This window comes from Scophthalmus maximus, chromosome 9 (genome assembly GCF_022379125.1).
Source record: "Scophthalmus maximus strain ysfricsl-2021 chromosome 9, ASM2237912v1, whole genome shotgun sequence".
In the NCBI taxonomy this organism is placed as follows: Eukaryota; Metazoa; Chordata; class Actinopteri; order Pleuronectiformes; family Scophthalmidae; genus Scophthalmus; species Scophthalmus maximus.
This window is the reverse complement of record NC_061523.1, coordinates 3,123,553-3,151,263: the sequence shown is the minus strand read 5'-3', so window position 1 is coordinate 3,151,263 and position 27,711 is coordinate 3,123,553. Positions and strand designations below refer to the sequence as shown.

The 27,711-nt window shown below is 42.5% G+C and overlaps 1 protein-coding gene across 7 annotated transcripts; it reads right to left on the bottom strand.

The window, feature by feature from the left end:
• Positions 1–4,958: 4,958 nt before the first annotated feature.
• LOC118319457 lies at positions 4,959–10,633 on the bottom strand. 7 transcript variants are annotated; one of them, XM_047334458.1, is made up of 10 exons: positions 10,524–10,633; positions 10,318–10,429; positions 9,218–9,337; positions 8,994–9,102; positions 8,499–8,553; positions 7,886–7,960; positions 7,272–7,478; positions 6,123–6,217; positions 5,437–5,577; positions 4,959–5,241 (listed from the first exon to the last, which is right to left on the bottom strand). In XM_047334458.1, coding segments are annotated over exons 5-10 (618 nt in total). In that variant the 5' UTR covers positions 8,500–8,553; positions 8,994–9,102; positions 9,218–9,337; positions 10,318–10,429; positions 10,524–10,633; the 3' UTR covers positions 4,959–5,142. The 7 variants fall into 7 exon arrangements, with proteins under 7 accessions (XP_047190414.1, XP_047190417.1, XP_035505748.2 ...); XM_047334461.1 differs by lacking the exon at positions 5,437–5,577; XM_035649855.2 differs by lacking the exons at positions 8,499–8,553; positions 8,994–9,102; positions 9,218–9,337; positions 10,318–10,429; positions 10,524–10,633 and adding exons at positions 6,423–6,582; positions 7,720–7,798.
• Between the last annotated feature and the right edge of the window lie 17,078 nt (positions 10,634–27,711).

Here is a 27,711-nt window from a genome sequence, read left to right as displayed (position 1 = left end):
TATCTTTAAAATATCAGAGGCCACTCCTATCAAAAAATGTAAATCGATGGTCAATTTTAGCAGGCAAGACTAAATGGCTAAAAAATAGGAGTCATCTGGGGGAGAGTGAGCCAGCTGGAGTGATGCCTAATCTAATCAGAGTGCCAGTTACTATAGGATTAGATGTAAAATGTGATGGGCAGAGAAGGAGGCTACTGCAGACTAGGGCGTGGAGCGAAGAAGAGGAGCATGACCTGGCCTCGATCTGACACCAGCTGCTCTGAGCTGAGGTAAACCATAGCATAATCTTATGGGCATTTGCGGCCCAGTAATAGCCAATGAGACAAAGCAAGCCAACAACATCCAAATACAAATACATACAAATTATAATAATAATAATAATATATTGGATTTATAAAGCGCTTTTCATGTACCCAAAGCGCTGGTACAAAAAGAAATAAATAAAATAAAAGTGGAACGGGGGGAGCTAGGGATATGCAGAGGAAAAGAGGTGGGTTTTTAGGCTTGACTGAAAGGTGGTGAGGGAGTCTGAATCACGGATCTCTTGGGGGAGGGAGTTCCACAGCCTGGGAGCAGCCCTGGAGAAAGCTCTGTCTCCCAAGCTGCGGAATTTGGTTTTGGGGATGGAGAGGAGACCGGCAGAGGTGGATCTGAGGGACCGTGTGGGTTGGTAGGGGGAGAGGAGATCAGTGAGGTATTGGGGAGCAAGGTGGTGGAGGGCTTTGAAGGTGAGGACCAGGACCTTGAAGGTAATTCGGTGGGAGACAGGGAGCCAGTGTAGTTGTTTTAGGACTGGGGTGATGTGGTGCCAGGATTTGGTGTGGGTGATGAGACGGGCGGCTGCGTTCTGGACCAGTTGTAGTTTTTTGATGGAGCTGGGGCTGATGCCAAGGAGAAGAGAGTTACAATAATCTAAACGTGAGGAGATGAAGGCGTGAATGAGTCGTTCTGTGGCGGGGGGTGTGAGTGAGGGTCTGATCTTGGCGATGTTATGGAGGTGAAAGAAGGAGGTTTTGACTATGTGGCGGATATGGGGTTCGAGGGAGAGGGTGGAGTCGAAGATAACGCCAAGGTTGCGGGCCTGGGGGGATGGGGAGACAGTGGTGCCATCGATGGTGAGTGTGGGGTTGTTGATTTTGCTGAGTGTATGATTTGGAACCAATGAAGAGGAATTCTGTTTTTTTACTGTTTAGTTCCAGGAAGTTGTGTTGCATCCAGGTCTTAATTGCTGACAGGCAGGAGTCGACATGGGAGAGGGGGGGGTTGTGGGGTGATTTTGTGCTGAGGTAGTTCTGGGTGTCATCGGCATAGCACTGGAAGTCCAAGTTGAAGTGGCGGAGTATCTGACCGAGGGGGAGGATGTAGGTGATGAAGAGGAGGGGACCGAGTACGGAGCCTTGGGGAACGCCTTGTGTGACTGTGGATGTAGCAGAGTTGTGATTATGGAGAGTGATGAAATGTGAACTGTTAGTGAGGTATGACTGGAGCCAGCTGAGTGCAGTACCTTCAATACCGAGGCTCTGAGTCTAGTGAGTAGGATGTCATGGCTCACGGTATCGAAGGCTGCACTCAGGTCGAGAAGGATGAGGATGTTGAGGGAACCGGAGTCAGCAGAGGTGAGGAGGTCATTGAGGACTTTTAATAGGGCAGTTTCTGTGCTGTGGAGGTGGCGAAAACCAGATTGAAGGGGCTCAAAGAGTTTATTGGCGTGGAGATGGGATTGTAATTGAGTGGCAACAATGCGTTCCAGAGTTTTAGAAAGGAAGGGGAGGTTGGAGACTGGGTGATAGTTATGGAGGGAGGAGGGACCAGGTTTCTTTAAAATAGGGGTGACAGCGGCAGTTTTGAAGGCAGAGGGGACAGTTCCGTGGGACAGTGAGGAGTTGAATAGGTTAGTGAGGTAGGGGCAGAGGACGGGGAGGCAGGACTTTAGCAGGGGAGTGGGGAGGGGGTCAAGGGAGCAGGTAGTTGATTTGGAAGAGCTGATGAGTTTGGCGATTTCGGGGGGGGGGGGGGGGTAACCAGGTCAAACTGGGAGAGGCGGCAGTGGGGAGGAGGGGTCGGGGTCAGGGGAGATGGGGAGGAGAGGGTCCATGGTATGTACTGGAGTAGATGCAGGGGGTGTTATGGGGGATAGTGATTGATTTATTAGGTTGATTCTATCAGTGAAAAACCGGAGGAATGAGTTGCAGAGATCAGGGGTAGAGGTAGGAAGGGAGTTGGTGCGGGCCTGTAGGAGGTTGGTCACTGTGAAGAAGAGGGTTCTGGGGTTTTGGCAGGGGTCCGTGAAGATGGTGGAGAGGTAGGCAGATTTGGCAGCGATGAGGGCATCTTTGTAGGCAGTGATGTGGGTTTTGTATGCTCCGTGGTGGACTGTGAGTGGTGATTTTTTTGTAAGTCGTTCAAGTTGGCGGCCAGTTCGTTTCATGTCACGGAGTGCGGGTGTGAACCATGCTTAGGAGGTGTTGAAGGAGACTGTTTTTGTTTTGAGGGGTGCCAGGGTGTTAAGGGAAGTAGACAGGATGGAGTTTAGGTGGTTTGTGAGATCGTTAGGGGAGATGAGGGTTGAGTCCAGGGGGAGGTTGGTGAAGAGCAGTTCAGAGAGATGGTGAGGGTCGATGGATTTGAGGTTGCGGAAGGTGATTTCTCTGGAGAGGCGGGGTCGGGGGGTGGGAGAAGGGATGGTGAACCGTATGAGTTTATGGTCAGAGAGGGGAAAGAGGCATGAGTGGAGGTCGAGCACCGGTGTGTTAATGGTGCAGACGATTCGGTCGAGGATGTGTCCTTTGTCGTGGGTGGGGGAGGTGACATGCTGGGTGAGTGCTAAATTTTCCAGGAGAGTGGTGAATTCAATGGAGAGTTTGCAGGTGGGGGAGTCCATGTGGATGTTTAGGTCATCGAGTAGCAGCAGACGTGGGGAGAGGGATGAGGCTAGTGTGAGGAACTCGGTGAAGTCAGAGAGGAAGGAGGGGTTTGGTTTAGGTGGCTGGTAGATGAGGACAACTGTCGTGGAGGATAGGGCTTTGAAGGCAAGGAATTCAAAGGATGATACTGAGTGGAGGGTGAGTTCTGAGATCCGGAAATTCTGATGAAGTACATGTACCATCTGGCGTCGCTCCACTGATTTACGTCTCTTGCCATCTGCAATTGTAGAACGAATTTCCTGTGGCATTTGTTCCCATGGGACCTGGAATGTTTCTGGCCATGTTTACAGTATTTGAAATGTGGACGGTCTATTGCTTGGATTACTTTCTTCCCTGACTTGAACATGATGCAATGGCTGACAGCTGTGATGGGCTACAATGAAGCAGAGTGCATAACGATGGTGATGAAGACTCGGATACACACAAAGCACTTCTCAGTGGTGACGAGGTCGGAATGACTTGCAGATCTATTGTAACTGTCTGGGTCTGTAAAAAATTGCTAATGAGCTATATCAAAGTCACTGCAGACTTTTGGCCAAATGTATATTTACTTTTTCTGTTGATTTTTGCGAAAGAAAAATAATAAATTAAGTCTAAGTACACCTAACTTCTTATATAAGGTATGTTTGAAAAGTTTAAAGGTGTTTATGTAGTTTTAGATGAAGTTTTTGTTCCATAACTGAATAAACAATAAATACCAAGCACTGCTCGGATCCATAATAAGCAACAATCTGAGGTGAAACTCATTTTAAAATGTTCATGAAAATGAACTTACTAAACCCAGTATCACGTCACTGAAGTTGCCCACAACACTTCAATTCCATGTCTGTCTGAAGTTCTGTCAGACACAAGTAGGTTGACCTGTAACAGGATGGCCCTGTGGAGGAGCATCTGCTGATGTGAGGTGTAGTAAAACTGCAGGCTTGTGTCACGTCACTGCTCCAAGCTCAGTCCTTGAATTCTGGCCTGTACAGTAACACATGATACCTGATAAATGATTAGATATATTGAACAGAGTCTGGAGTAAGCTCATAGTCTGTGCCAACAACACTCTCATCATGGAAGCGCTAAACAACATGTTATGAGTCCTATACAAAATGTAATCTATGTGTCATACACAGTAACAGAAAAAAAGGCAGAAAGGTAGGAAGGTGCTGCAGCTGTTTGGTTGTCACACATTATGGCTGGAATGCGCTAAAGTAAAAAAATAAAAACTCAAAACAAACTTTGTCTGTGTAGTACTTCTAACTTTGTTTATGTTTTTGCTTTGCCAGCAGCAGCCTGTTGCTAGCTAGCCAGCAACAAGTTACTGCATCAGAACTCTATTCTCAATGGGATTTCCCAACACTGACATGATCATCGTTTACGTTTATTATGGTATTATGTCTGGTGTTTTCTTACTTGAATGAGCCACAAAAAGACAGTTAGCAATGTTGTGCTCCGCTCGTGGCTACTCCTATTATGCAGTCAGGCAGCAGTGTGTCAGGCATTCAGGCAGCAGCATCTGTTGTGGGGGGAGTGGCTTTGGAAAGCGATCTGAAGGAAGCGGGTGGGAAAATCACACACTGGCACAGTTATGACAACAGACTTGACAGGCGAACATTGTTACTGCCTGCCCAGCAATAAATTTTTGGTTCCATGAGTGTTCTGAGAATATTATTATGCAATGTTATTCAAATGTTTTTAGCGGGAAGTTTTTATTTGGTTCCCAGAATGTTTTTTTTAAAAGGTAGAAGAACGTTCTATGCAAACATTATAAAAATATTTAGCAACAACATTGTTAGAACATTTTGCCCTAACATTCTTCAAATGTTTTCAGTGGCACCATTTTTAAAGTTCCCGGGAAGTTACTTAGTTTTAGAACAGGATAACATCCTTTAAAACCATTTTTTGAGGTAACATTGTTAAAAATTATGACACAACCTTTCTGTAACACTGACCACTGTGGTTACTAGGATGACTTTACCTAACTATTGGACTATTAACACAAGTAAATAAGTAAATATTTTGAGGATAAATCAATATTCCAAAGTCTTTCAACAGAATTCCTTTTTTTATTCAAAAACCTCTTCATAAAGTGTCACAACTACAAAAACTACAAACAACTGTCGGGCAACAAATGAACAAATGCACTTAATTTAAGCCATTAAAACAAATCAATAAATTTATAAAGAAAAGAAATACACTCCGATGATGGTGTGTGTGTGGTTCTTAATGTTTATTCAGAGTCTGCAGACTCTGAAAACAGTGAGGGGCTTCTGCTCCCCTCAGTTGCGGCAACGTTGCTCTCAGCCATGGATGGTCCTGCTTCATCCACCTGCATTATGATAAAAAAAAATAATTTCTGAATAATTTCTGATTCATCAGAAGCCTTTTCATGCTGCGACCAGAAGGTTGGTCAGTTCTTCTATCTGTCTCAAATCTGAAGGGTGCAATAATGATTTGTGCCACTACACATGCAGAAAATGGTGTTGATTTTCATGTTGTATGTTGCAACCTCACAGAAACCTACAATGTAATTATGGTCATTAAAACACCGGCACCCCACCGGAGGCTGGAGTCCCCCTGCAGCGGTCCAGGGTTCGACTCCGATCCCGACCATGTGCTGCATGTCTGCCCCTCTCTCTCCCTCTTTCCTGTGATTACTTTCCCCCTGTCAATAAAGCAGTAAAATGTCCAAAAAAATCTTTAAAAAAATAAATAAAATACAGGATAGCGCCTCGACTAAGGCAATGAATAAATTCTTAATTATAATATCATACAAATTATTTATCTACATTTACGGATACATTAACCTTATTGTTCTGACAAAAGAGTATTAATTTGTTTTTGACAAATGAAAAACTTAATTTGAAAACACACAATAATCACCAAAATGCAATTTATACCTTGTAACTTCAAAGCTTTTCTCAGCTGCAATGACACAGCAATATTCAACTTTCCTCCAAACAAAAACTACACTGCACCATTGCACATATTCTTATTTTCTGCATATCAATATGCTCAAATATCATTTCATTGGAACTAGAATTCATATAATACTAGCCCAAACGTAAGCCTACTGACAAAGCCATCCCACTGTACATAACTCACACCTCTACATAAACATGCAATATCAGCTCACAGCTTATCACAAATTATGTGCTTATTTTTTCTTTCAAAATGAGGTGACCTTTAAACATTTTACATCTGACTGACCCGAGTCCCTCTGTGGGGAGCATATCTCAGCGTATCTGCTATGCAGGTTTCCACTGTCTTCAGCGTGATCTTTGGGTAAGACTTGCTGCAAGCCTCTATAGAGGATAGACAAAGAAGAATAAATAAATGGAAGACCACATTTTCGAACAAAAAAATGTGTTGCTTCAGCTTGAAAAAGTAGAGTTCAAGTATTTTTCGCAGTATTGGAAGGTAACTTTGGTGGATTCTGATTTCTATTGTCAAAAATAACAGTGAAAAAGTATTTGTTAAAAAATTGCAGTGAGATCAGTAAAAACTTACGGACTACGACTGGATAAATAGCCAGGTCCTGGAACTTCCTTTTCCCTTGGCGACCCTTCAGACTATAGTTGGCCCAAAGGGCATTGGTTCCAATTTCACGCATAATGCATCTCACTGACTCGCCAGGAGATTTACCTCCCTGGAGAGACAGATAATTGACCTGAAAAGAGAAACAATGCATCACATAATTATCTTAAGACACATATTACCTATATTGCTTTTCTGTTCCCAGTTGTCCTTCTGTTAAGTCTGACTGTTAAACTAATAAAAGTTCAGATTCATCTGTAGCACCTTGTTCGAACAGCATACATAGTGAGGGTCTTAAACTAAAAAATACTTTTCTCTAAACCATCAACGGATGCTTAGTGTCTATTTTTATTGTTTCATGTGGTCTGTTCCCTACTACCTATCAATTTGGCCATTGCCAGTCATATAAATCCAACCCACGGTTTGTTTTGACTTAAGGTTTGCAGTGTAGGCTTAAGCATGTTGCAATTCCATGCTGCCAGGATGCAGTTAGGACACGGTGTTACTGAAGAATTAAGCCAGTAGTTGTAAACCCAGCCCAGTCACACACAACTCAAATTCCAGACACTTATGGATAGTAAGATACAGTAACTACAATGTGCTCAGTAAAGTGCAGACCTCCACTAAGGAACATATTACATTCATAGTCGCATTTCTGTTTGTCTTTGTTGTATTTTTTAGCTTACTGGCATGAAAAGTTAATGAACTCTTTCTTGGCTCAGGGCCGATCTTTCTTCCAAGTTTATCCGTTATAAATGTTGGTTGTCTTGGACATACACATACACACACAAACCAATACAGCAACATTGTATTTTCACATACCACTTTCTTTCTGTGAGATCTGTCCATTAATTTTTCGGAAAGCTTCCAGTTCTGCTGGAGTCTTTAGTGGTCTTGAAAAGACTTCAATCTCAGGGTCATCAGATCTCATGTCTCTGGTCAAAATGGACTTAATGGTCTCCAGAGATTGTTCAATCTTGTCCAGCCTCATGAAGATGGCCCTCGCATATGCTGGTGTGGTAGAATCATCTAAAATATAACAATACATTTAAACAATTGTCCCATGGCTCTTTTTGAATAAAATAACCAATTAACATATTCCATGTTGCTGCCATTGTTTTTACATGCACAACATCCTATGAAAAATGAAGTAGGTAGTGTAAACTGTATGATGCACTTAAATACCCTTAACTGGTTGGTTATTTATACAGTGGTAATGGAAACAAAATCCAATTCACAACTTCACAGGTTATTGAAATTCTCAGGGTACCATTGGTAGTTCAAAATTCCACAATCCAACTTATTTTGAGTGGTTGGTGTTCTTTTTGGAGTGCTGGTGATGGAGCGACCTAAATTTGTGCAAAATTAACAAGTTACAATTGAGTACAATTGGATCATGGCACCATATGAAAGTTGCTTAGCGACTACAGGCATACCTTGTCCACTGCCACTGCTCTGTAACACATCCCTGGTCTGGGTCACTGCCACACTTCTGGTTGTTGTGGGCAACACAAAAAAAATAGTTTCAGTTGTAATCAGTGTTAACAGGATTACAAACTACTACAATATTAGACGGCATCCTATAGAACAGTGGTTCTCAACCCTTTCATGTTAGGACGCATGTAGAGGTTTGTCTCTATAGATCTTGTTTGGTTAAATTGAAGCTGTAGTGGGTATAATGCAAAAAAAAAAAAAAGTAAATGTATTATTTGGACATCAATAAATTAAATGAAGCTTCATAAACCATTAGTTGTATTTGTTGACCCCATTAGATGGCACTTTGGTTTAAAGAAAAAGGCTCAAGGAATGGCAATTCAGTGTGCTTTTATCGCTTTGTTGAACAGAGCGCCATCTAGTGGGCTCAAAAAATGAAGAAAATGGTTCATGAATCTTTATTTGTACACAATATGTATATTTTTCAAATAAATACTTTGCAATAAAATGTTAAGATTCAGATGTGAATCCTTATATATACACTAGTATTTACCCTTATACATTGGCTTTTAGCTGGAAAAAATGGTTTAGAGGTTTAATTACTTGCTTCCTTACTTGGGCTATTCTGGTTGTCTCTGGTTGGCTGAAAATGAATCCATTGATGGGGTGACTAAAGAAACACAAGGTCAAAGCAAGTTAGAAAGTCAAAGCAGTTCACAAACGCGCTTAGATGTAGCCTAAGAAATGCTCTACCAGGGCCTGCTGCAAAGGCTTATGGTATAAGAGTATGGTTATCTTCGACTATCCTATCCTAGTATTTACACCTGTTGCACAAATAGGTGAACTTGGTGCTGCCCAATAATTGAACAAACCACAAACACTTCAACAACTATAAAATGTGCTAGACTGCCTAGAAGGCAGATCAGATATTCGCCTTATCACCTTGATGCCCTTTTTGGTCAGCCGACGTCACGAGGCGGTTTAGACGCGGAAGTGCCGCCAGTGTTAAAACTCCACTAAAATTACACAAATTTCTGAGGAAAACAATCTTGTACCAATTAAACAAAAATTACACAGACACCAAACACCTTTTGGTTACTCTGCACTTACAGGAAGGCATTGTTGGCATCTGCAATGAGAGGGTCTGATCCTTCGTGACAGATGATGCAGTTTTTTTTCGTTTTTTTCACTCTCCTCACTGGCACATCTATATCTGTATCTGATGGAGAGATATTCAAACATACTGTATATGTCAGGCATGCATATAGATAAGTGTTGGATATCTTCTTTTAAATGCATTTTCAAAAACGCACGACTATCAAGTGTCTTTTTACCTGAGTCGGTGTACCGAACAGGAGCAATAATCTTCCTGCCAGTTTCCACTTCCTGGTCACTCTCCAAATTTGAAGTCATTGTTGCTTGGTTGACTTTCTCTCTTGCCTTGTCGTAGGTGTCTAGAAAATAGGCAGAGGCACACAACATACAGAATGTGTAAGAGTTGTTAAGTATGCACATAATATATATAGTGTATCCTATTAATTACTTGTGGCAGCCCGCCAGAATCAAATTTCATTCATTCATTCATTCATCGTCTACCGCTTTATCCATTTAAGGGTCGCGGGGGGTCGCTGGAGCCAATCCCAGCTAACATTGGGCGAGAGGCGGGGTACACGCTGGACTGGTCGCCAGCCTATCACAGGGCCACATACAGAGACGGACAACCATTCAGTCTCACATTCACACCTACAAAATTAATAGTCTCCAATGAACCTAACCCCATTCTGCATGTCTCTGGACTGTGGGAGGAAGCCGGAGAACCCGGAGAGAACCCACGCATACACGGGGAGAACATGCAAACTCCACACAGAAAGGCCCTGGTTGAACCGGGATTCGAACCCAGAACCTTCTTGCTGTGAGGCGAAGGTGCTAACCACTACACCACCGTGCAGCCCAGAATCAAATTTGTCCTGCCATTTTCATATTTTATATTATTTATATTATTTTTTTAATCGAAGATATTTTACACTTCTCATAATGACATAAATGTTTCTACTCGCATCTCCGTGGTCAAACCAGCTGCCGCTGAAATGGAAGTGCCCCCAATATTCTGAGCTTTACAGTAAATTGTAACAGGCCAAGATACACATGACTATGTCCGCTTATCAAAAAAAGTTACCAAACATGAAAATAAAATAAAATGGATTACATTTACAGGAACATTATGTCATGTATAATTTAAGAAATCCCACTATATTGTGAGGGGTAAATACATTATTCTTTGATTTTGGGTTGCTGGAAAGTAATTTAACTTTTTTTTTTCACTGGGTTCACTTAGTTTTGAGCAGAATGAACAAAGTTTGCTATTTCGGTGGAAGTATGAGGGCGTTTTTAAAAGATGTTCGTTGGCTTAGTTCTGAAGATGACAATACAATACCTGTGTATGTTAAAACAGAAACTTTCCATCTGGCCCACAATGTTGTGTCTGGTATCTCTCTCCTTTTGACTTTGGCAGTGACATTCTTCTGTGGCCAGTAGCAAAACAAAGCCTGCAGAAAATAGAAAAACAATATCTTTGTACCCCAAGTATTTTTTTACTGGCCACTATACAAATGCTTTAGTCAACTCTCAGTTAGGAGGTACCTTGTTAGTTTTCTCTAGCCAGTTAGTTGGAACGGCATCCACTGTATTGCTGATCAGGAATTTCACCACTGCAAACTGTTTGTCAGTATTCTGGAAGAAGAAAAATGAAAAGATGTTGTCACATTCTAGTTTTCCCTCCGTGCGCACCCCTAATTCATATTCATATATACTTTCGTATACTCACAACTTGGATGTGTGGGATCTGAGTATGATTGATTTCCAGACAAAACATTAGCAAAAAGTATTTTTTAAGAAGGCATTACATATATGGGGCTGCTTCCAATGTATATATCTGTTTTATGTATATACAGTTAAGTCTGTGAACTCCTTAGAATGAATGGAGCACAGTAACTACAATCCTCAAACCATTATCTGCCTCAGTCATAAATGCCTGTCTGCCCAAATGCCTCTCAGATAGTGTTTTCATCCGAGTGTGACAATCTTTGGCTGTGTAGACACCAATCAACCTTGAGTGACAAGGCTGCCTGAAGTATGGCTCAAGACGATCATAGACACGACAGAGCAACATCTTTTCCCCATGCTCTGTCTCACCAGAGTCTGAAACAACTTCACAACACTCTAGGTCACTAAGAGTGAAGACATTGTTGGGTTTTTTCATTTCTATGGTCTTTTTGGTTCAGGATGTATCTTTCTCACTCTGTCGGCTTCCCCAAGCCGCCTCACAATCTGTGAGAGAGGATTTCGCCCAGAACGAACCAATCTTTTCAGCTGATGCAAGTAATTCTCAAAAGAGAAAGCACTGCACTCATCAAGACTGCCGTAAAGGTTTGCATCCGATGCAAGGTGTATCAAGCTGTGGACATTGTAGATAAGGAACTCATCCCCATACAAATGCCTTCCCTGTTCAGTGAAGTACACCAACAACTCCTCTGCATTGTGATTGTACTGTTTTGCCAGTCTTGGAGAAACAAGGATGGATAATGCCACACTAAAAACCAGGAAGTGCTCATAGAGCTGCTCTGAAATAATGCCCTTAAGCACAATTTTTCCTGTATAGAGGGCAAACTGTCTCAGTTCCGTGGCCTTCCATCTGTCAATATCTTCCAAGCCTCTTGGTTTCCTTGCAAACACATTTGGAATGCATGTTCTCAACTTCAGAAGCTGAAAACTGACCTGCTTAGCATGCCCAGATGACAATCTGACTCCCCGTGGTCCCCTCAACCACAAAAGGATAATTTTGCGCATGACCCCAAGACCACACTAGTGCATATAATCTGCAGGGAATTGTCAATCATGTTCATCTGGAGCTGGCAAAATGGTGAGCCTTGGCTGGGGCATCACATGTAACACAACGCAGCTTCACCCTAATGAAACCCCTGTCTGTCTCTAGTCCATTTTCCATAATACTGCGGAGGTCAGCAACAACCTCATCAAGAAAATCAAGATTAGTTGGCTTTGACAAACCAAAACAGAGAGCCAATGGGAAAACTGAGGGTGGAGATAAATTCAATTGGCACAATATTGGCCACAGCGTCTGCCTGCTGCTTTTAAAAAGCGGCAACCCATCGATATTTAGGGAAATGTCAAGGAAATCTAATTGAGAAATGTCCTGTCCAGGATACATTTTCAAATGTTTCAGGAGCTGTTCTTTGCAACCAAGGTAGACATACTGCATTCCTGATTTCAATTCACACTCAACCCTTTCACAAGTCTGAAGCAGAGTTTTTGTTGTCCTTGGCAGCCCTGAGTGTCCACTTTCTATCAAAATCTTTAACAAAGAATCAACAGCATTGTGTTTTACTTGAAAATCGTTTGCCCACTGTGCAATAGAATGTCCGAGTGGGGGTTTAGTTCTCATATTTCTGCTGTTGCTGTTCTGGGACTGTAAATCATCAAGATCTCTCTCATCTGCACCATTCTGTTCAACAGAAGCCCCCTCTCCTGTATGTTCTCAGTGTTGATAAAGCACTGAAGGAGACTGAAGAGGAATGTTTGTTAATGAAAATGCTTTTTGGCCACGTGCACATTTTTCTTAATATGTGTGTATTTGTGTGTATTTGTGTTAAGGGGTTTTAAACTCTGCGGCCTCTTGTGGTTTATTGCTTTCTATTTACTATTTTTAGTTTTTAAATTAATAAACATATATAGCCAACAGTGTGTGTGTGTGTGTGTGTGTGTGTGTGTGTGTGTGTGTGTGTGTATGTGTATGTGTGTGTGTGTGTGTGCAGCAATTTCAACCAAACAATAAACGTTGTCTTCATTTGGGTTAACTCAATGGTATAGTCCTAAGAAAAAAGTGTGTATTCAATAAATGTGGGCCAGCTGGTGGTTTTGTCACCAGTTTGCACCAATTCCCAACATACACCAACCAGACAGAATGTGTGTAAAGAGCTGCTGCACGCTCTGCCTAGCAGGTGTCGCATTGCTTCCTGCACATCTCCAATGCACTAATTCTAACGTCATGCACAATACTATATTCTTCAATATCCAATCCCAATTTAGTAAGGGTTAGGGGACTAGGGTTAGTCCCTCAGGACTCCATCAATCCATCGTCTACCGCTTATCCATTTGAGGGTCGCGGGGCGCTGGAGCCCCAGCTGACATTGGGCGAGAGGCGGGGTTCACCCTGAACAGGTCGCCAGCCTGTCGCAGGGACACATACAGAGAAAAACAACCACTCACTCTCACATTCACACCTACAGCAAATTTAGAGTCTCCAATGAACCTAACCCCACTCTACATGTCTTTGGACTGTGGGAGGAAGCCGGAGAACCCAGAGAGAACCCAAAGTTGTTGAGTCAAATCATCCATCAGTTGACTTTCAGCTGGAATACGAGAACAGCTCTTACAAAACTCCTTTTGGTATGGTATGCAAAATTTGGCATGTATGTGTTTAAAAGGAACAATGCTTTATTGCAGCTGTAAACTCAATTATACACATTTACCACATCATCGCAACACCAAGTCTCAATAGGACAGACTGCAGTCTAATGTACGTTCATGATCATGTAACATTGTGAGAATGTTTTCTAATATAACTTTCTATAATCTGTTACCTCAACAACATCCCCAAAAAATCATCAGAATGTTGCAGGGAGAATGTTCTTCCTTTGTTAACATGTAACATTACAGGAACATTTGATAAAAACCTTTCGGTCGTCTCAGACCTGAAAAACATCATGAGACATTTTCAGAATGTTTCATTAACCACATCATCCTTCCTTTATTAGTATGTAACATTGTGGGAATGTTTTATTTAAGGACATTTTATAATCTGTTACCTCAACAACATCTCCAAAACATCATCAGAATGTTGCAGGGAGAATGTTCTTCCTTTGTTTACATGTAACATTACAGAAACGTTTGATACAAACTTTCTGTAATCTGAACAGTCATTAACATCCTGAAAACATTTTCAGAATGTTTCATTGATAATGTTCTTCCTTTTTCATCATGTAACATTGTGGAAATGTTTTATAAAATAACGTACTATAATCTGTTACCTCAACAACATCTCCAAAACATTATCAGAATGTTGCAGGGAGAATGTTCCTACTTTATTTACATGTAACATTATAGGAACATTTTAATAAAAATATTCCTATATAACATTTTCAATATGTTTCTGTGAGAATGTTTCCTCCTTTGTGATTGTATAACATTGTGGGAATGTTTTATAAAATAACATTTTATAGTCGTTACCTCAATAATATCCTCAAAACATCATCAGTAAGTTGCAGTTAAAATGTCTTAGTTTAGTTTAACATTTAATGTTCTAAGAACATTATTTGAAATATTGAACATCCTTAAAACGTTCTCTAAATATTAAAAGAAAATGTTTCCTTTAAAACTTTTGTAGAACGTGTGCGTAATGTTAGGCAATGTTCTGGTAACGTTCCCTGCTAGCTGGGTGTTGGTAAAAAAAAAAGATTATTATTATTTATATATATATATATATATATATATATATATATATATATATATATAATCTTTTTTTAAAAATATATATATATATAATTCAGGAGCATGCACAACTTTTATTCAGATTTTCAGTTTTACAACTGTACTATCAGCACTGTTGCACTGCCCCTAGTAACTGGGTGAAAGTGGACACCATCTGATGCAGTGCAGCAAGCTACATCAGCCCTGAGGCAAAATGGGGCATGTCCAGCAGGGAAGAGGAGGTTTTGGAATGACGCCAAGGGAACCAGCATGGCGGAAGGCCACAACGTCAGAGAATAGGGAAACTGGTGGTCAACGAGGTCGACAGGAGGAGGGAGCAAGAAGTGCGAAGGCTGTCTCTCTAGCGAAACGGAGTCAATGGATGCAGTCGGATAATCCAGCCTGGCAGCAGTTCTCGAGAACAAGAGGAGTGCAACCAACTCTTTACCTCTAAGAACAACCAAACCCCTGAAAACAACAATGTTTGTCATAGAAGGACTGAAAACATCAAAACATCCTTCCACCAAGTCTTAAGCAGGACACCTAGGCATGGGACGTGACTGGAGGTTGCTGGCGGACATCAGCTGTCAGCTAATCTTTCCACCAGATATTGCCTCCACAAACCTCAGGCCAGACATGGTCCTCTGGTCCCCTTCACTGAAGACTGCCTACATCATAGAGCTCACAGTCCCATGGGAGAATGCAATTGAAGAGGTCTATGAGCGTAAGAAGCTGCGTTATGCAGAACTTGCATCAGAAGCGAGGCAGCGTGGTTGGAACACCAAAGTCTATCCAGTGGAAGTGGGATGCAGAGGATTTGTGGCTTTACCTACCATCAGACTCCTAAAAGAAAAATCACTCTCGGAGACAGCTGAAAGAAGTAGCCATCGGATTTGGATCAAGCGGAATGACCAGTGCTGGTCTCCAAATACAGTATAAACCACGGTGCTGGTATGATCTTCCACCAGTTCACTTTTCAGTTTTCAGCTGCAGGTTGGGTTTGGTGGCCGAATCACCCAATGATGCAGAGGAACATTACTGACGATGTGTCCGGTGTACAGCAGTCCTAAAACTCTTCCCAAGTGAAGTGCTCACCACCTATTGGGACAATTGATAGTTTCTTAACATCTCGTCCTGTGTTTTTTGATTCCGTTCCTTTTCATCAATACAATAACCACATCATGCATTAGCCTTCATTATGATTAAATATGTCAACAAGAGTCCCAGGAAGATAATTTCTTGCTGCTTTGTCGTGGCACTCTATCAGTGTTCCTGCTGAAATATTAACCTTGGCAGTGAAAAAAAAACACTACAGATGATCCAAAACAATTTGACAAAACATAATGGCTCTAAAAAAGAGTTGGGAGCAGTGCTCAAGGACAGAGAAATAAACAAAATGCATTTATGTCCAGAAAGGCAATATTCTTACACCTATTTCCTGTTTTAAACAGAAAAATACAAGCCTTGTGAATTCAAGTTTCTAACTTTTAGCAAACTACAACAAGCTTAATTGCTTTAAGTCATTGTATTTCACACTTCATTCAAACTCGAAAAAACCAAGTAACACTCACGAAATCCAGTAACCCTTGGTTTTCCTGCTACCTCCCTCTGCTGCAGGAAAACAAACACCCAGAAATAATATTAGTCACTAATTAATAACAGGTTATAATGCAATAGCTAGAAAAGCTTGAGCATCAATTAGCAATCAAAAATCCATGGCAAAATGAATTAGATATTGTAAAAGAAAATAAATAAAATAAGAAATGATAAGAAACGGAGCAAGTACAAGAGGTCCTTCGCCAGCCTCCTGCTAGTCCGGGATTTTGTAAACACAAGACCAGATGTTTGTTGATAAAGCAGGACTTGATGTGTATCACATGTCCTCCAAATTGTGCGTCCTCCCCTAGAAAAGCTACTATCCAAATAATATTTTCTGAAGACGCCTCAGGAACTGATGGCAAATTATTTCTGTATTTTTAAGAAAATAAACTGAGGAACAAAAAGCAGCCTACTCTTCAAAGCAAAAAACCCACCTTTTAAATTTCTTACCATGCTCCAAATTCTCCAGGAAATTTTTTGAAAGTTTTCAAAAAATACTGTTATGTTCTGTAATTTTTTAAACATCAGCATACTGTTTTTGGCCTCTGTCCTGGTGCTTCAAGTTAAGGAACCCACAATGCATTGCTAACTACAGAACTTAACCGTTTTACCCAAAAACGGTATTTTAGTGTTGAAAATTGGCTGTAAATTAACAGCAATCGTGTAGGATACAGTGTAGAATTCATCCTCTTTGGAACCTGAATGTATTTAAATGTCCAGTAGTTATTGACATGTTTCAGTGAGACACCGGTTGAGGGATGAGAGAATGAACAGGTTTATTGTTAATGTGCAAAATACTGAGCAGAGGATAATGAGATAATGCAGGATTCGTCTGGATCGGATCCAGGTTCTGCATACAAGGAAGAGAACATGGCATTAGGTTGAGTCACAAAAGGTCACAAGAATAAATTACGTCAAACAGATCTCAGCAGCTGATGATGTCACTAACGTAGAACTGCTAAAATAATCTGCCGACGTCTCTCCATGAGGTCCACGTCTACATACTGCCAGGAGACAATAAAGATCGAGCGAAGCCTGTGACAGGTGTCAGCGATGAGCTGCTGATGATTACATACACACATCTACAAGAAACTACACACAGAACACACAACACACAGGAAAGAAGCCGGGGTGCTGGAACCCAGCTTATCCATGACAAAAAATACTTTTAACTTGGAATATGTGGAGATTCCCACCTACATGTTTTGTCATCCTTTTCAAAAGGTAGTTCATAAACTGTTACTGGGTGAATAATGGCCTTAAGCTTTTCCTGAGATCATCACATTAGCTTTGTATTCCTGCATGGTTTGTTGTCACACTGTTGCTCATTTTCAGAAGGCGGCACAGACTCTATGTGAGGGAAAAATTGATGCAGTTGAATCAGGAAGACGGAACCATGGATGTCTTAAGCAGAAGTGTTTATTATAGAGCTCAATATATATCAAGGACATTTCTGGTTTGTTACACAGATCAACAGGGTGGTCAGTGTATGGCATCCCAAAACAATCTGCCTATCTTCTGTCTCTGTAGGTGTATTAACTTTGTCGTAGAATTGTTGTCTATCTTCTCAGCACTCTACATCTGGCAATGATGACAATTCAAGGAGGAGATCCAATGCATCTTGCTTCTTTTTTTCTTAGTTGTGGCTGGTGTGTCCGTGAAATTTCCCCTTAACACCAAATCTTTGAAGAACATAGGTAGTGCCACTCCACCTTGTCAAAGGCCTTTTCGGCATCCAATGACAAGATAGCAGAATCTGTACATCCAGATTTTGTAAAGACAATATTAAGCACTCTTCGTATATTGTGAAAGCCTTGTCGTCCCTGAACAAAACCGTTTGGTCAGAGTGAACCATTTGTGGTAAAAGTGTTTCTAACCGTCTAGCTAAAACCTTACAAAGAATTTTGAGATCATTGTTAAGAAGTGAGATTGGTCTGTAGGATCCACATAAGGTGGACATTTTCCCAGGTTTTAACAACAGTGTGATCACAGCCATATTTAGAGAGGGGAGAAGGGACCCAGTGTCTAGTGCTTCATTATACATCCCAAGCAGAGGTGGTATTAACATGTCCTGAAAAGTTTTGAAAATTTAATGGGAATCCAATCGAGCCCAGGGGTCTTCCCCCCCTTCATACAACCTATGGCCGCAGACAATTCCTCACTGGTAATATCAACTTCTAGGGTGGCCATGGAGTCTGCTTCAAGGGGCCTGATGTCTAATAAATCCAAAAATTCCTTTTTTCTTTCTAGGGCTGAATAGTCTGTACTGTATAAATTTGTATAAAAATCCCAAAAAGCTTTATTAATTACCCTTGGGTCACTAGTTTCCAAACCATCTTCTGTCTGAATTGTGTTTATTGCTTTTTCATTTACCGACTGCTTAATACGCCATGCTAGGAGCTTACTAAGCTTTTCCCCTTGCTCGTAATAAGACTCTTTCAGTCTCAGCAGGCTTTTAGTTTTTTTTATTTACAGATAAAACATTATATTTAGCTCTAAGTTTCTTAAGTTCTTTAAATGACCTTTGAGAAGGATTTGTAAAGTATTCTGGTTCGATTTCTTTTATCATTTTTTCCAACTGTTCCATCTCCAACCTCCAGGATTTGTGTTTAGAGCTTGTGAAACTTATCATCTAGCCTCTCAAGAAGGCTTTGAATGCTTCCCACAGTATAGCAGCTGATGTTTGAGTTGTGTTTTGCTCAAAGTAGTCATTGATTTGTATCCCAACAAACTCAATAAATTCCGGGTCCTTAAGCCTAAAAGACTGAAGGCGCCATCTTGAGGAATGATTCAAAGATTGTGGCATGTTCAAGCTAAATGAAACTGGTGCATAGTCTGAAATTATGACGCTGTCAGCCAGGGACAAAAACAGATTTTGGAAAAAGGAGGGATTGTCCCCATTGGGTCATACAAATTAACAAGATTTAGCCTAACTGAAAGAATTTCAGACTGAATAATAAGGTATATACAAAACCGATCTTCATCAATATTAATGAGATGAAATGGTAGAGAATTATGTATTAGAGTAATCACCCCACGTGAGTGAGAACTGAATGAGGCCGAAAAAACACGACCTGGCCATTTCCTCTTCACTTTCACTACGTCTTCAGGAGTTAAATCCATCTCTGGGAGAAAGACTATCCTAGCTTTAAGTTGTTTAATCCTATTCATAACCTGCTTTAGCTTGACAAGTTTGTTTAAACCTCTTACATTCCAAGAAATTAACTGAAGTCCATACATGATATGATAATGTGTAGCTTATATGTGGGCTGGAGTTCAGTGTTAAACAGAAATAAAACAAAACAAATAAAAATAAAAAGATGTGCCTTAAAACAATATGAACATAACAGAGTGCATTTCCCCAAACGAAATACACACACCCCTCCCCTAGTTCACACTTCCAATCGGCCCCTAAACAGAGCCTAACTATGGAGCTACGCTGGTCCACCCACGCCCACATGATGAGGAACAGCATGCCTAGCGATCACGACAGAGCTCCCTACAAAATCTTAAAAGTGAACGAATTAGGCTATAGCCTATTGCAGTTAGAGGTAGTCTACTGTGTAGTGTAAATTTTAAACAGTCTTTAAACAGTCCTGAAACAGATTACCTGTAGTGCAACCGCATTATATACATCACTAATCATTGATCACTGCTACCTCCCTTGCCTCCGCAACCCGAGTGTCAGCCTTCAGCTAATGCACAAACGCCTCCGCTTCTGCTGCTGTATCAAAAGTATGCCTTTTCCTTTGATTGTTACCAGAAGTGTAGCAGGATGGATTATTCCGTAACCTAGGTCGCGGATAGAGAGGGAGGCCAGTTCTTTCTTTGAGGGATCAAAAACTTTTCTCTGCTTGAGCAGATCAGCAGAAACGTCAGGGAAAAACATCACATTCTTATCATCGACAAGTATCTTTCCGATGATCCTGGCAGCTTTCATGACTCGTACCTTATCTGCGTAGTTCAGGAACTTCATTACCACCACTCTGGGTCACCCAGCAATTTGTTTATTTCCACCGTTGTTGTTAATTCTGCCAAGTCGGTGTGCTCTTTGATTAGGACTGGCCCAGGAAAGTTGTGTTCACCAAGCACGTCAGGAATCCACTTTTCCAGAAAAGCGCACATATCACCTGCTTCTGTTGACTCGGGCAAACCTACCAGGCGCAGATTCGAGTGTCGGGCTCGGTTTTCCAAGTCATCAACTTTTAGCACTAGCTCTTCCATAGCCGCTTTCATGGAGGCGGTCTGTGTTTTCAGAGAGGCTATATCGTCTTCATTGGTGCTAATTCTGTCTTCCGCTTCGGTCAATCGGCCGGTCAGTGCCTTCAGTTCACCCTGCACTACCTGAATAGCGCTAAAAACCCCATCAAATCGTGACACAAATTCTTCCTTCATCGTGTGAATGGCATCAAGAATTTGCCCAGACCTAGTAGTTGTATCGTCGTTGTTAGCATTGGAGCTTGCTAGCTCGGTTGAGCTGGGGCTACCTGGTGGTTTTTTAGTCGTTTTTGAGGGTTTGGCTGGCGGTCTCGTAGGCATTTTCTTTTCCTTGAGTTTAGAGACAAATAGTAACTGTTCACTAATTCCTTGAGGCTACCTGTTTGCTATTTTTATTTCACACGTCTGCCTAGCAGTGAGCCATAACCAGGAGGTGTATAAAGTACTTGAAAAAAAATAACTAAGTAAAATTACAAATACCATAACTGAAAATGACTTTGGTAAAAGTTAAAGTCACCCATAAGAAAATCACTTGAGTAAAAGACTTAAAGTAGCTCACATTAAATGTACTTAAGTATCAAAAGTATCTTGTGAAAAAATATACTCAAGTATCAAAAGTACAAGTAAAAGTAAAGCAAAAAGTATTTTTATAATACGCATAAAATTCAATTCAATTCAATTTTATTTGTATAGCGCCATATCACAACATACATTGTCACAAGGCACTTTACTTAGTGAGGTCAATATTACAATATTACAGGGAAAACCCAACAAATCCCATAATGAGCAAAGCACTTTTAACAGGAAGAAATCTCTGACAGAACTGGACTCAGTTGTGGGCGGTCATCTGTCTCGACCGGTTGGAGTGAGGAGAGAAATGGGGAAGAGAGGAGAAGTGGGCAGAAAGAGGGTGGGAGGAGAGACAGTAGGAGAGAAGAGAGAGAGAGAGGACAGTTGTACAACCGCCGCTTTAATCTCTACCAGACTGATACTTATAATAACAAATACAATTATGTTGTTGTTATTATTAATGATGATATTAATAATAATAATAATAATAATTATAGCTGCAAGCAGCAGTGGACGGGCCCGAGTACTCGCGGGGCGCGCGGGACGGCGGGGCGTGTCGCGGTCAAAGCGGCGCATCATTTGGGTAAACCTGCCATGCACAGGACTCAAAAGTATCATTTGGGTGAACCTGCCATACACAGGTCTCAAATGTGTAGATCGTGCTACTTCCTGTTTCCAGCAGGTGGCGCTGTGACGTGTGGTCAATATTGACATGTAGCTGTGTTGAGGCCGGGCCTATTATGATGCTTGAGAAATTTGGGACGTATCGGACACTGCATGTGTGATTACGAGCAACTTCCTGTTGGCAGCAGGTGGCGCTGTGATGTGTGGTCAATATTGAGATGAAGCTGTGTTGAGGCCGGACCTATTATGATGCTTGAGAAATTTTTGACCGATCGGAGCTAGTAGTGTAGAGCGTGCTATTTCTTGTTGCCAGCAGGTGGCGCTGTGACGTGTGGTCAATATTGACATGTAGGTGGCTTGAGGGCCGCACTAGTATCATGCTTGAGAAATTAGGGACAGATCGGACCATGCATGTGTGATTACGAGCCACTTCCTGTTGGCAGCAGGTGGCGCTGTGACTTGCGGCCAATAATGAAATGTAGGTGGGGTGAGGGCGACATGCTACTTCCTATTGGTAGCAGGTGTTGCTGGAGTAATTCGTTATAGTAAAATGTGAAAAAATACCCCAAAGTGGTACTCGCTGGATCCAAAATGGCGCTTTTCCTCAAAGAGCACTACATTTGTGGACACTGGACCCAAAATGTCGCCCGTCGGTCGTTGGAGATGAACGTGGAAGTTTGCGGCAAGCCCACGACCACACCGTTGCAGTGACTGAAATTCTTTTGATATCGTTTGATCACCAAAGTCTGTAGATGATACTGAGCGAATATGGAGTTACTGTGATTAATCGCCTAGGAGGAGTTCGATCAAATACGACGTCTGAAAATGGCCCGTAAAGCAAGAATTTGGCCCATGTAATTGCAAATGGTTGACTTCCTGTCGGTTTGACATCATGGTGCCCATGGGGTATTTTGTAGGTCCCGGGACGATACACGTCCACAAATATTTTCATAGTTTTGGATCAAAGTGAAAGGTGGTGAAATTGACATTGTAGGCACTTTGAAGGTCTGTAGGTGGCGCTATCGAGCCATTTTGACACAGAGCGGCCTTAAAAAAATATGACACAGACGGGCTCCCGGCTCTGAACATGGTAGCCAAGTTTCGTGAGATTCCGAGCATCCCAAGTCCCTCAAACACACAATTTTTAGGTAAAAGTTCAGAAAGCGTCGCTACGGCAACGACCTTTCCTCAAGAGGTCAAATTTGGCACATTCAATGCCAATTTCCCGTGTTTGTGTACGTCTGAGGTCATGGCTCCAAGAGGCTTTTTTGTAGGTCCTCCCAAGCTGCAGGTGCTCACCAAATTTGGTTCAGGTAGCTCAATGTTTAAGGTGGGGGCTTTTAGTTTTAAGGGTTTTAGGGGGCGTTATGGCGCCCTGTGGAGCCATTTTGACACAATTACACCTAAAAACCATTTCTGATCCCAGAATTGGGCCCTGTCAACGTGTGTGTTAAATTTCAAGAAGCTCCAAGAATTTTGAGTCCCTCAACCATGTATTCGTATTTTTGTGGTGATTATAGAGCCGCCACAGGAACAGTGTTTAAGATATGGCGCCGAGGCCCTAAACATGACAAGACCAATTTGTCAGAAGCACGCTGACCGAATCTGAGGCTGGTGCGGTCATCCTGGCACGTACGGGACTCAAAAGTGTAGAGCATGCTACTTCTTTTTCCCAGCAGGTGGTGCTGTAGCGTGTGGTCAATTTTGACATGAGGATGTGTTGAGGGTCCCCCCAGTATCATGCTTGAGAATTTTGGGGCAATTCGGACTAATGCATGTGAAATGAAGAGCCACTTCCTGTTTACTTCCTGGTTGGCGGCGAGGGTTCGGCGGAGGTTAAAACTTTATCAAGGAATAACGTCCAGGCCGTCTGGTGAAAAGTCAGGATTTTCTCTTGATTTGATCCCACGGATGTGGAGATGACGCGCACCAACTTTGAAGTCGCTGGTGTGAAATGTTTCCGAGCCGTTGGCCAAAGAATGATGACGGAAAAGGTCCGGATATGCCGAAATTTTGCTGATGGAATCCAAAATGGCGGAAGCCCTGGAGGTCAAAGGTCATAGCTGCAAGAGGTTTTTTTGTGTGTCTTGGGATAATACACATGCTCACCGATTTTCGTAAATTTTGGCGAAACTATTTGATTTATGAGGGTATTTTGCAACTTTGTAGGGGGTGCTAGTGAGTCATTTTGCGACGCTCTTTTCCGGGACCCCTAAAGTATAAAATTTTTCACCAGTTCTGATGTGTGTGCAAATTTTTACAACTTTTTGAGTATGTTTAGGGGCTCTAATTAGCAATTCATTTGCCTGAAAAAGTAATAATAATTAAAGCTGCAAGCAGCAGTGGACGGGCCCGAGGACTCGTGGGGCGCGGGAACGGCGGGGCGCGTCGCAGTCAAAGTGACGCATCATTTACGTAAACCTGCAATGCACAGGACTGAAAAGTATCATTTGGGTGAACATGCCATGCACAGGACTCAAAAGTGTAGAGCGTGCTACTTCCTGTTTCCAGCAGGTGGCGCTGTGACGTGTGGTCAATATTGACATTTAGCTGTGTTGAGGCGGGGCCTATTATGATGCTCAAGAATTTTGTGACAGATCGGACCATGCATGTGTGATTACGAACCACTTCCTGTTTCCAGCAGGTGGCGCTGTGACGTGTGGTCAATATTGACATGTAGCTGTGTTGAGGCAGGGCCTATTATGATGCTTGAGAATTTTGGGACAGATCGGACCATGCATGTGTGATTACGAACCACTTCCTGTTGGCAGCAGGTGGCGCTGCGACGTGTGGTCAATATTGACATGTAGCTGTGTTGAGTCCGGTCCTATTATGATGCTTGAGAAATTTGTGACAGATCGGACCTAGTAGTGTAGAGCATGCCACTTCCTGTTTCCAGCAGGTGGCGCTGTGACGTGTGGTCAATATTGACATGTAGCTGTGTTGAGGCCGGGCCTATTATGATGCTTGAGAAATTTGGGAGGGATCGGACCATGCATGTGTAATTACGAGCAACTTCCTGTTGGCAGCATGTGGCGCTGTGGCTTGTGGTCAATATTGACATGTAGCTGTGTTGAGGCTGGGCCTATTATGATGCTTGAGAATTTTGGTACAGATCGGACATAGTATTGTGCAGCATGTTACTTACTGTTGCCAGCAGGTGGCGCTGTGACGTGTAGTCAATAATGAAATGTAGGTGGGGTGAGGGCAACATGCTACTTCCTGTTGTTACCAGGTGTTGCTGGAGTAATTAGTTATAGTAAGATGTGAAAAAAATGCCTTAAAGACCTACTCATCGGATCCAAAATGGACGCTTTTCCTCAAAGAGCACTACATTTGTGGACACTGGACCCAAAATGTCGCCCGTCGGTCGTTGCAGATGAACGTGTAAGTTTGCGGCGAGCCCACGGCCACACCGTTGCAGTGAATGAAATTCTTTTGATATCGTTTGATCACCAAAGTCTGTAGATGATACTGAGCGAATATGGATTTACTGGGTTTAATGGTCTAGGAGGAGTTCGATCAAATAGGACGTCTGAAAATGGCCCGTAAAGCAAGAATTTGGCACATGTAATTGCAAATGGTTGACTTCCTGTTGGTTTGACGTCATGGTGCCCATGGGGTATTTTGTAGGTCCCGGGAGGATACACGTCCACAAATATTTTCATAATTTTGGATCAAAGTGAAAGGTGGTGAAATTGACATTGAAGGCACTTTGAAGGTCTGTAGGTGGCGCTATCGAGCCATTTTGACACAGAGCGGCCTAAAAAAAATATGACACAGACGGGCTCCCGGCTCTGAACATGGTAGCCAAGTTTCGTGAGATTCCGAGCATCCCAAGTCCTTGAAACACACCATTTTTAGGTAAAAGTTCAGAAAGCGTCGCTATGGCAACGACCTTTGCTCAAGAGGTCAAATTTGCCACATTCAATGCCAATTTCCCGTGTTTGTGTACATCTGAGGTCATGGCTCCAGGAGGCTTTTTTGTAGGTCCTCCCAAGCTGCAGGTGCTCACCAAATTTGGTTCAGGTAGCTCAATGTTTAAGGTGGGGGCTTTTAGTTTTAAGGGTTTTAGGGGGCGTTATGGCGCCCTGTGGATCCATTTTGACATAATTACACCTAAAAAACATTTCTGATCGCAGAATTGGGCCCTGTCAACGTGTGTGTGAATTTTCAAGAAGCTCCAAGAATTTTGAGTCCCTCAACGATCTATTTGTATTTTTGTGGCGATTACAGAGCTGCCACAGGAACAGCGTTTAAGTTATGGCGCTGAGGCCCTAAACGTGACAAGACCAATTAGTCATAAGCGCGCTGACCGAATTTGAGGCCGGTGTGGTCATCCTGGCACATACGGGACTCAAAAGTGTAGAGCGTGCTACTTCTTTTTCCCAGCAGGTGGCGCTGTAGCGTGTGGTCAATATTGACATGAGGATGTGTTGAGGGTCCCACCAGTATCATGCTTGAGAATTTTGGGGCAATTCGGACCAATGCATGTGAAGTGAAGAGCCACTTCCTGTTTACTTCCTGGTTGGCGGCGAGGGTTCGGCGGAGGTTAAAACTTTATCAAGGAATAACGTCCAGGCCCTCTGGTGAAAAGTCAGGATTTTCTCTTGATTTGATCCCACGGATGTGGAGTTGACGCGCACCAACTTTGAAGTCACTGGTGTGAATTGTTTCCGAGCCGTTGGCCAAAGAATGATGACGGAAAAGGTCCGGATATGCCGAAATTTTGCAGACAGAATGCAAAATGGCGGAAGCCCTGGAGGTCAACGGTCATGGCTGCAAGAGTTTTTTTTGTAGGTCCTGCCATGATACACATGTTCCCCAATTTTCGTACATTTTGGCGAAACTAATAGATTTACGAGGCTTGTTTGCAATTTGTAGGTGGCGCTAGTGAGTCATTTTGTGGCACTTTTTCCCGGGACCCCTAAAATATCAAATTTTTCACCAGTTCTGATGTGTGTGCAAAATTAATCAAGTTTCCGAGTATGTTTAGGGCCTCAAATTGGACGTTGTTTTGCCTAATAATAATAATAATAATAATAATAATAATAATAATCCTAACGGATTCAATAGGGCTCTCGCCAGCTTAGCTGGCTCGGGCCCTAATAATAATAATCCTAACGGATTCAATAGGGCTCTCGCCAGCCTAGCTGGCTCGGGCCCTAATAATCATTACGATTACAATAGGGCTCTCGCCAGCTTAGCTGGCGTCCCGCGGGGCGCGCGGGACGCCGGGGCGTGTCACGGTCAAAGCAGCGCATCATTTGGGTAAACCTGCCATACACAGGACTCAAAAGAATCATTTGGGTGAACCTGCCATGAAAAGCACTCAAAAGTGTAGAGCGTGCTACTTCCTGTTGCCAGCAGGTGGCGCTGTGACGTGTGGTCAATATTGACATGTAGCTGTGTTGAGGCCGGGCCTATTATGATGCTCAAGAATTTTGGGACAGATCGGACCATGCATGTGTGATTATGAACCACTTCCTTTTGGCAGCAGGTGGCGCTGTGAGGTGTGGTCAATATTGACATGTAGCTGTGTTGAGGCCGGGCCTATTATGATGCTTGAGAAATTTGGGACATATCGGACCCTGCATGTGTGATTACGAGCCACTTCCTGTTGGCAGCAGGTGGCGCTGTGACGTGTGGTCAATATTGACATGTAGCTGTGTTGAGGCTGGGGCTATTATGGTGCTCGAGAATTTTGTGACAGATCGGACCATGCATGTATGATTACGAACCACTTCCTGTTGGCAGCAGGTGGCGCTGTGACGTGTGGTCAATATTGACATGTAGCTGTGTTGAGGCTGGGCCTATTATGATGCTTGAGAATTTTGGGACAGATCGGACCTAGTAGTGTAGAGCATGCGACTTCCTGTTTCCAGCAGGTGGCGCTGTGATGTGTGGTCAATATTGACATGTAGCTGTGTTGAGGCCGGGCCTATTATGATGCTTGAGAATTTTGGGACCGATCGGACCTAGTAGTGTAGAGCGTGTACTTCCTGTTGCCAATAGGTGGCGCTGTGACGTGTGGTCAATATTGACATTTAGCTGTGTTGAGGCCGGGCCTATTATGATGCTCAAGAATTTTGGGACAGATCGGACCATGCATGTGTGATTACGAACCACTTCCTTTTGGCAGCAGGTGGCGCTGTGACGTGTGGTCAAAATTGACATGTAGCTGTGTTGAGGCCGGGCCTATTATGATGCTCAAGAATTTTGGGACAGATCGGACCATGCATGTGTGATTACGAACCACTTCCTTTTGGCAGCA

What these genes read in the sequence shown, in the direction of transcription:
- LOC118319457 (XM_047334458.1), bottom strand. An exon ending in GAGCAGTGGCAGTGGACAAG is followed by an intron (nt 7,479 to 7,885) that starts GTATGCCTGTAG and finishes GTTATATTTTAG; the next exon opens with ATGATTCTACCACACCAGCA. An exon ending in CTCCCCACAGAGGGACTCGG is followed by an intron (nt 5,578 to 6,122) that starts GTCAGTCAGATG and finishes CTTTATTGACAG; the next exon opens with GGGGAAAGTAATCACAGGAA.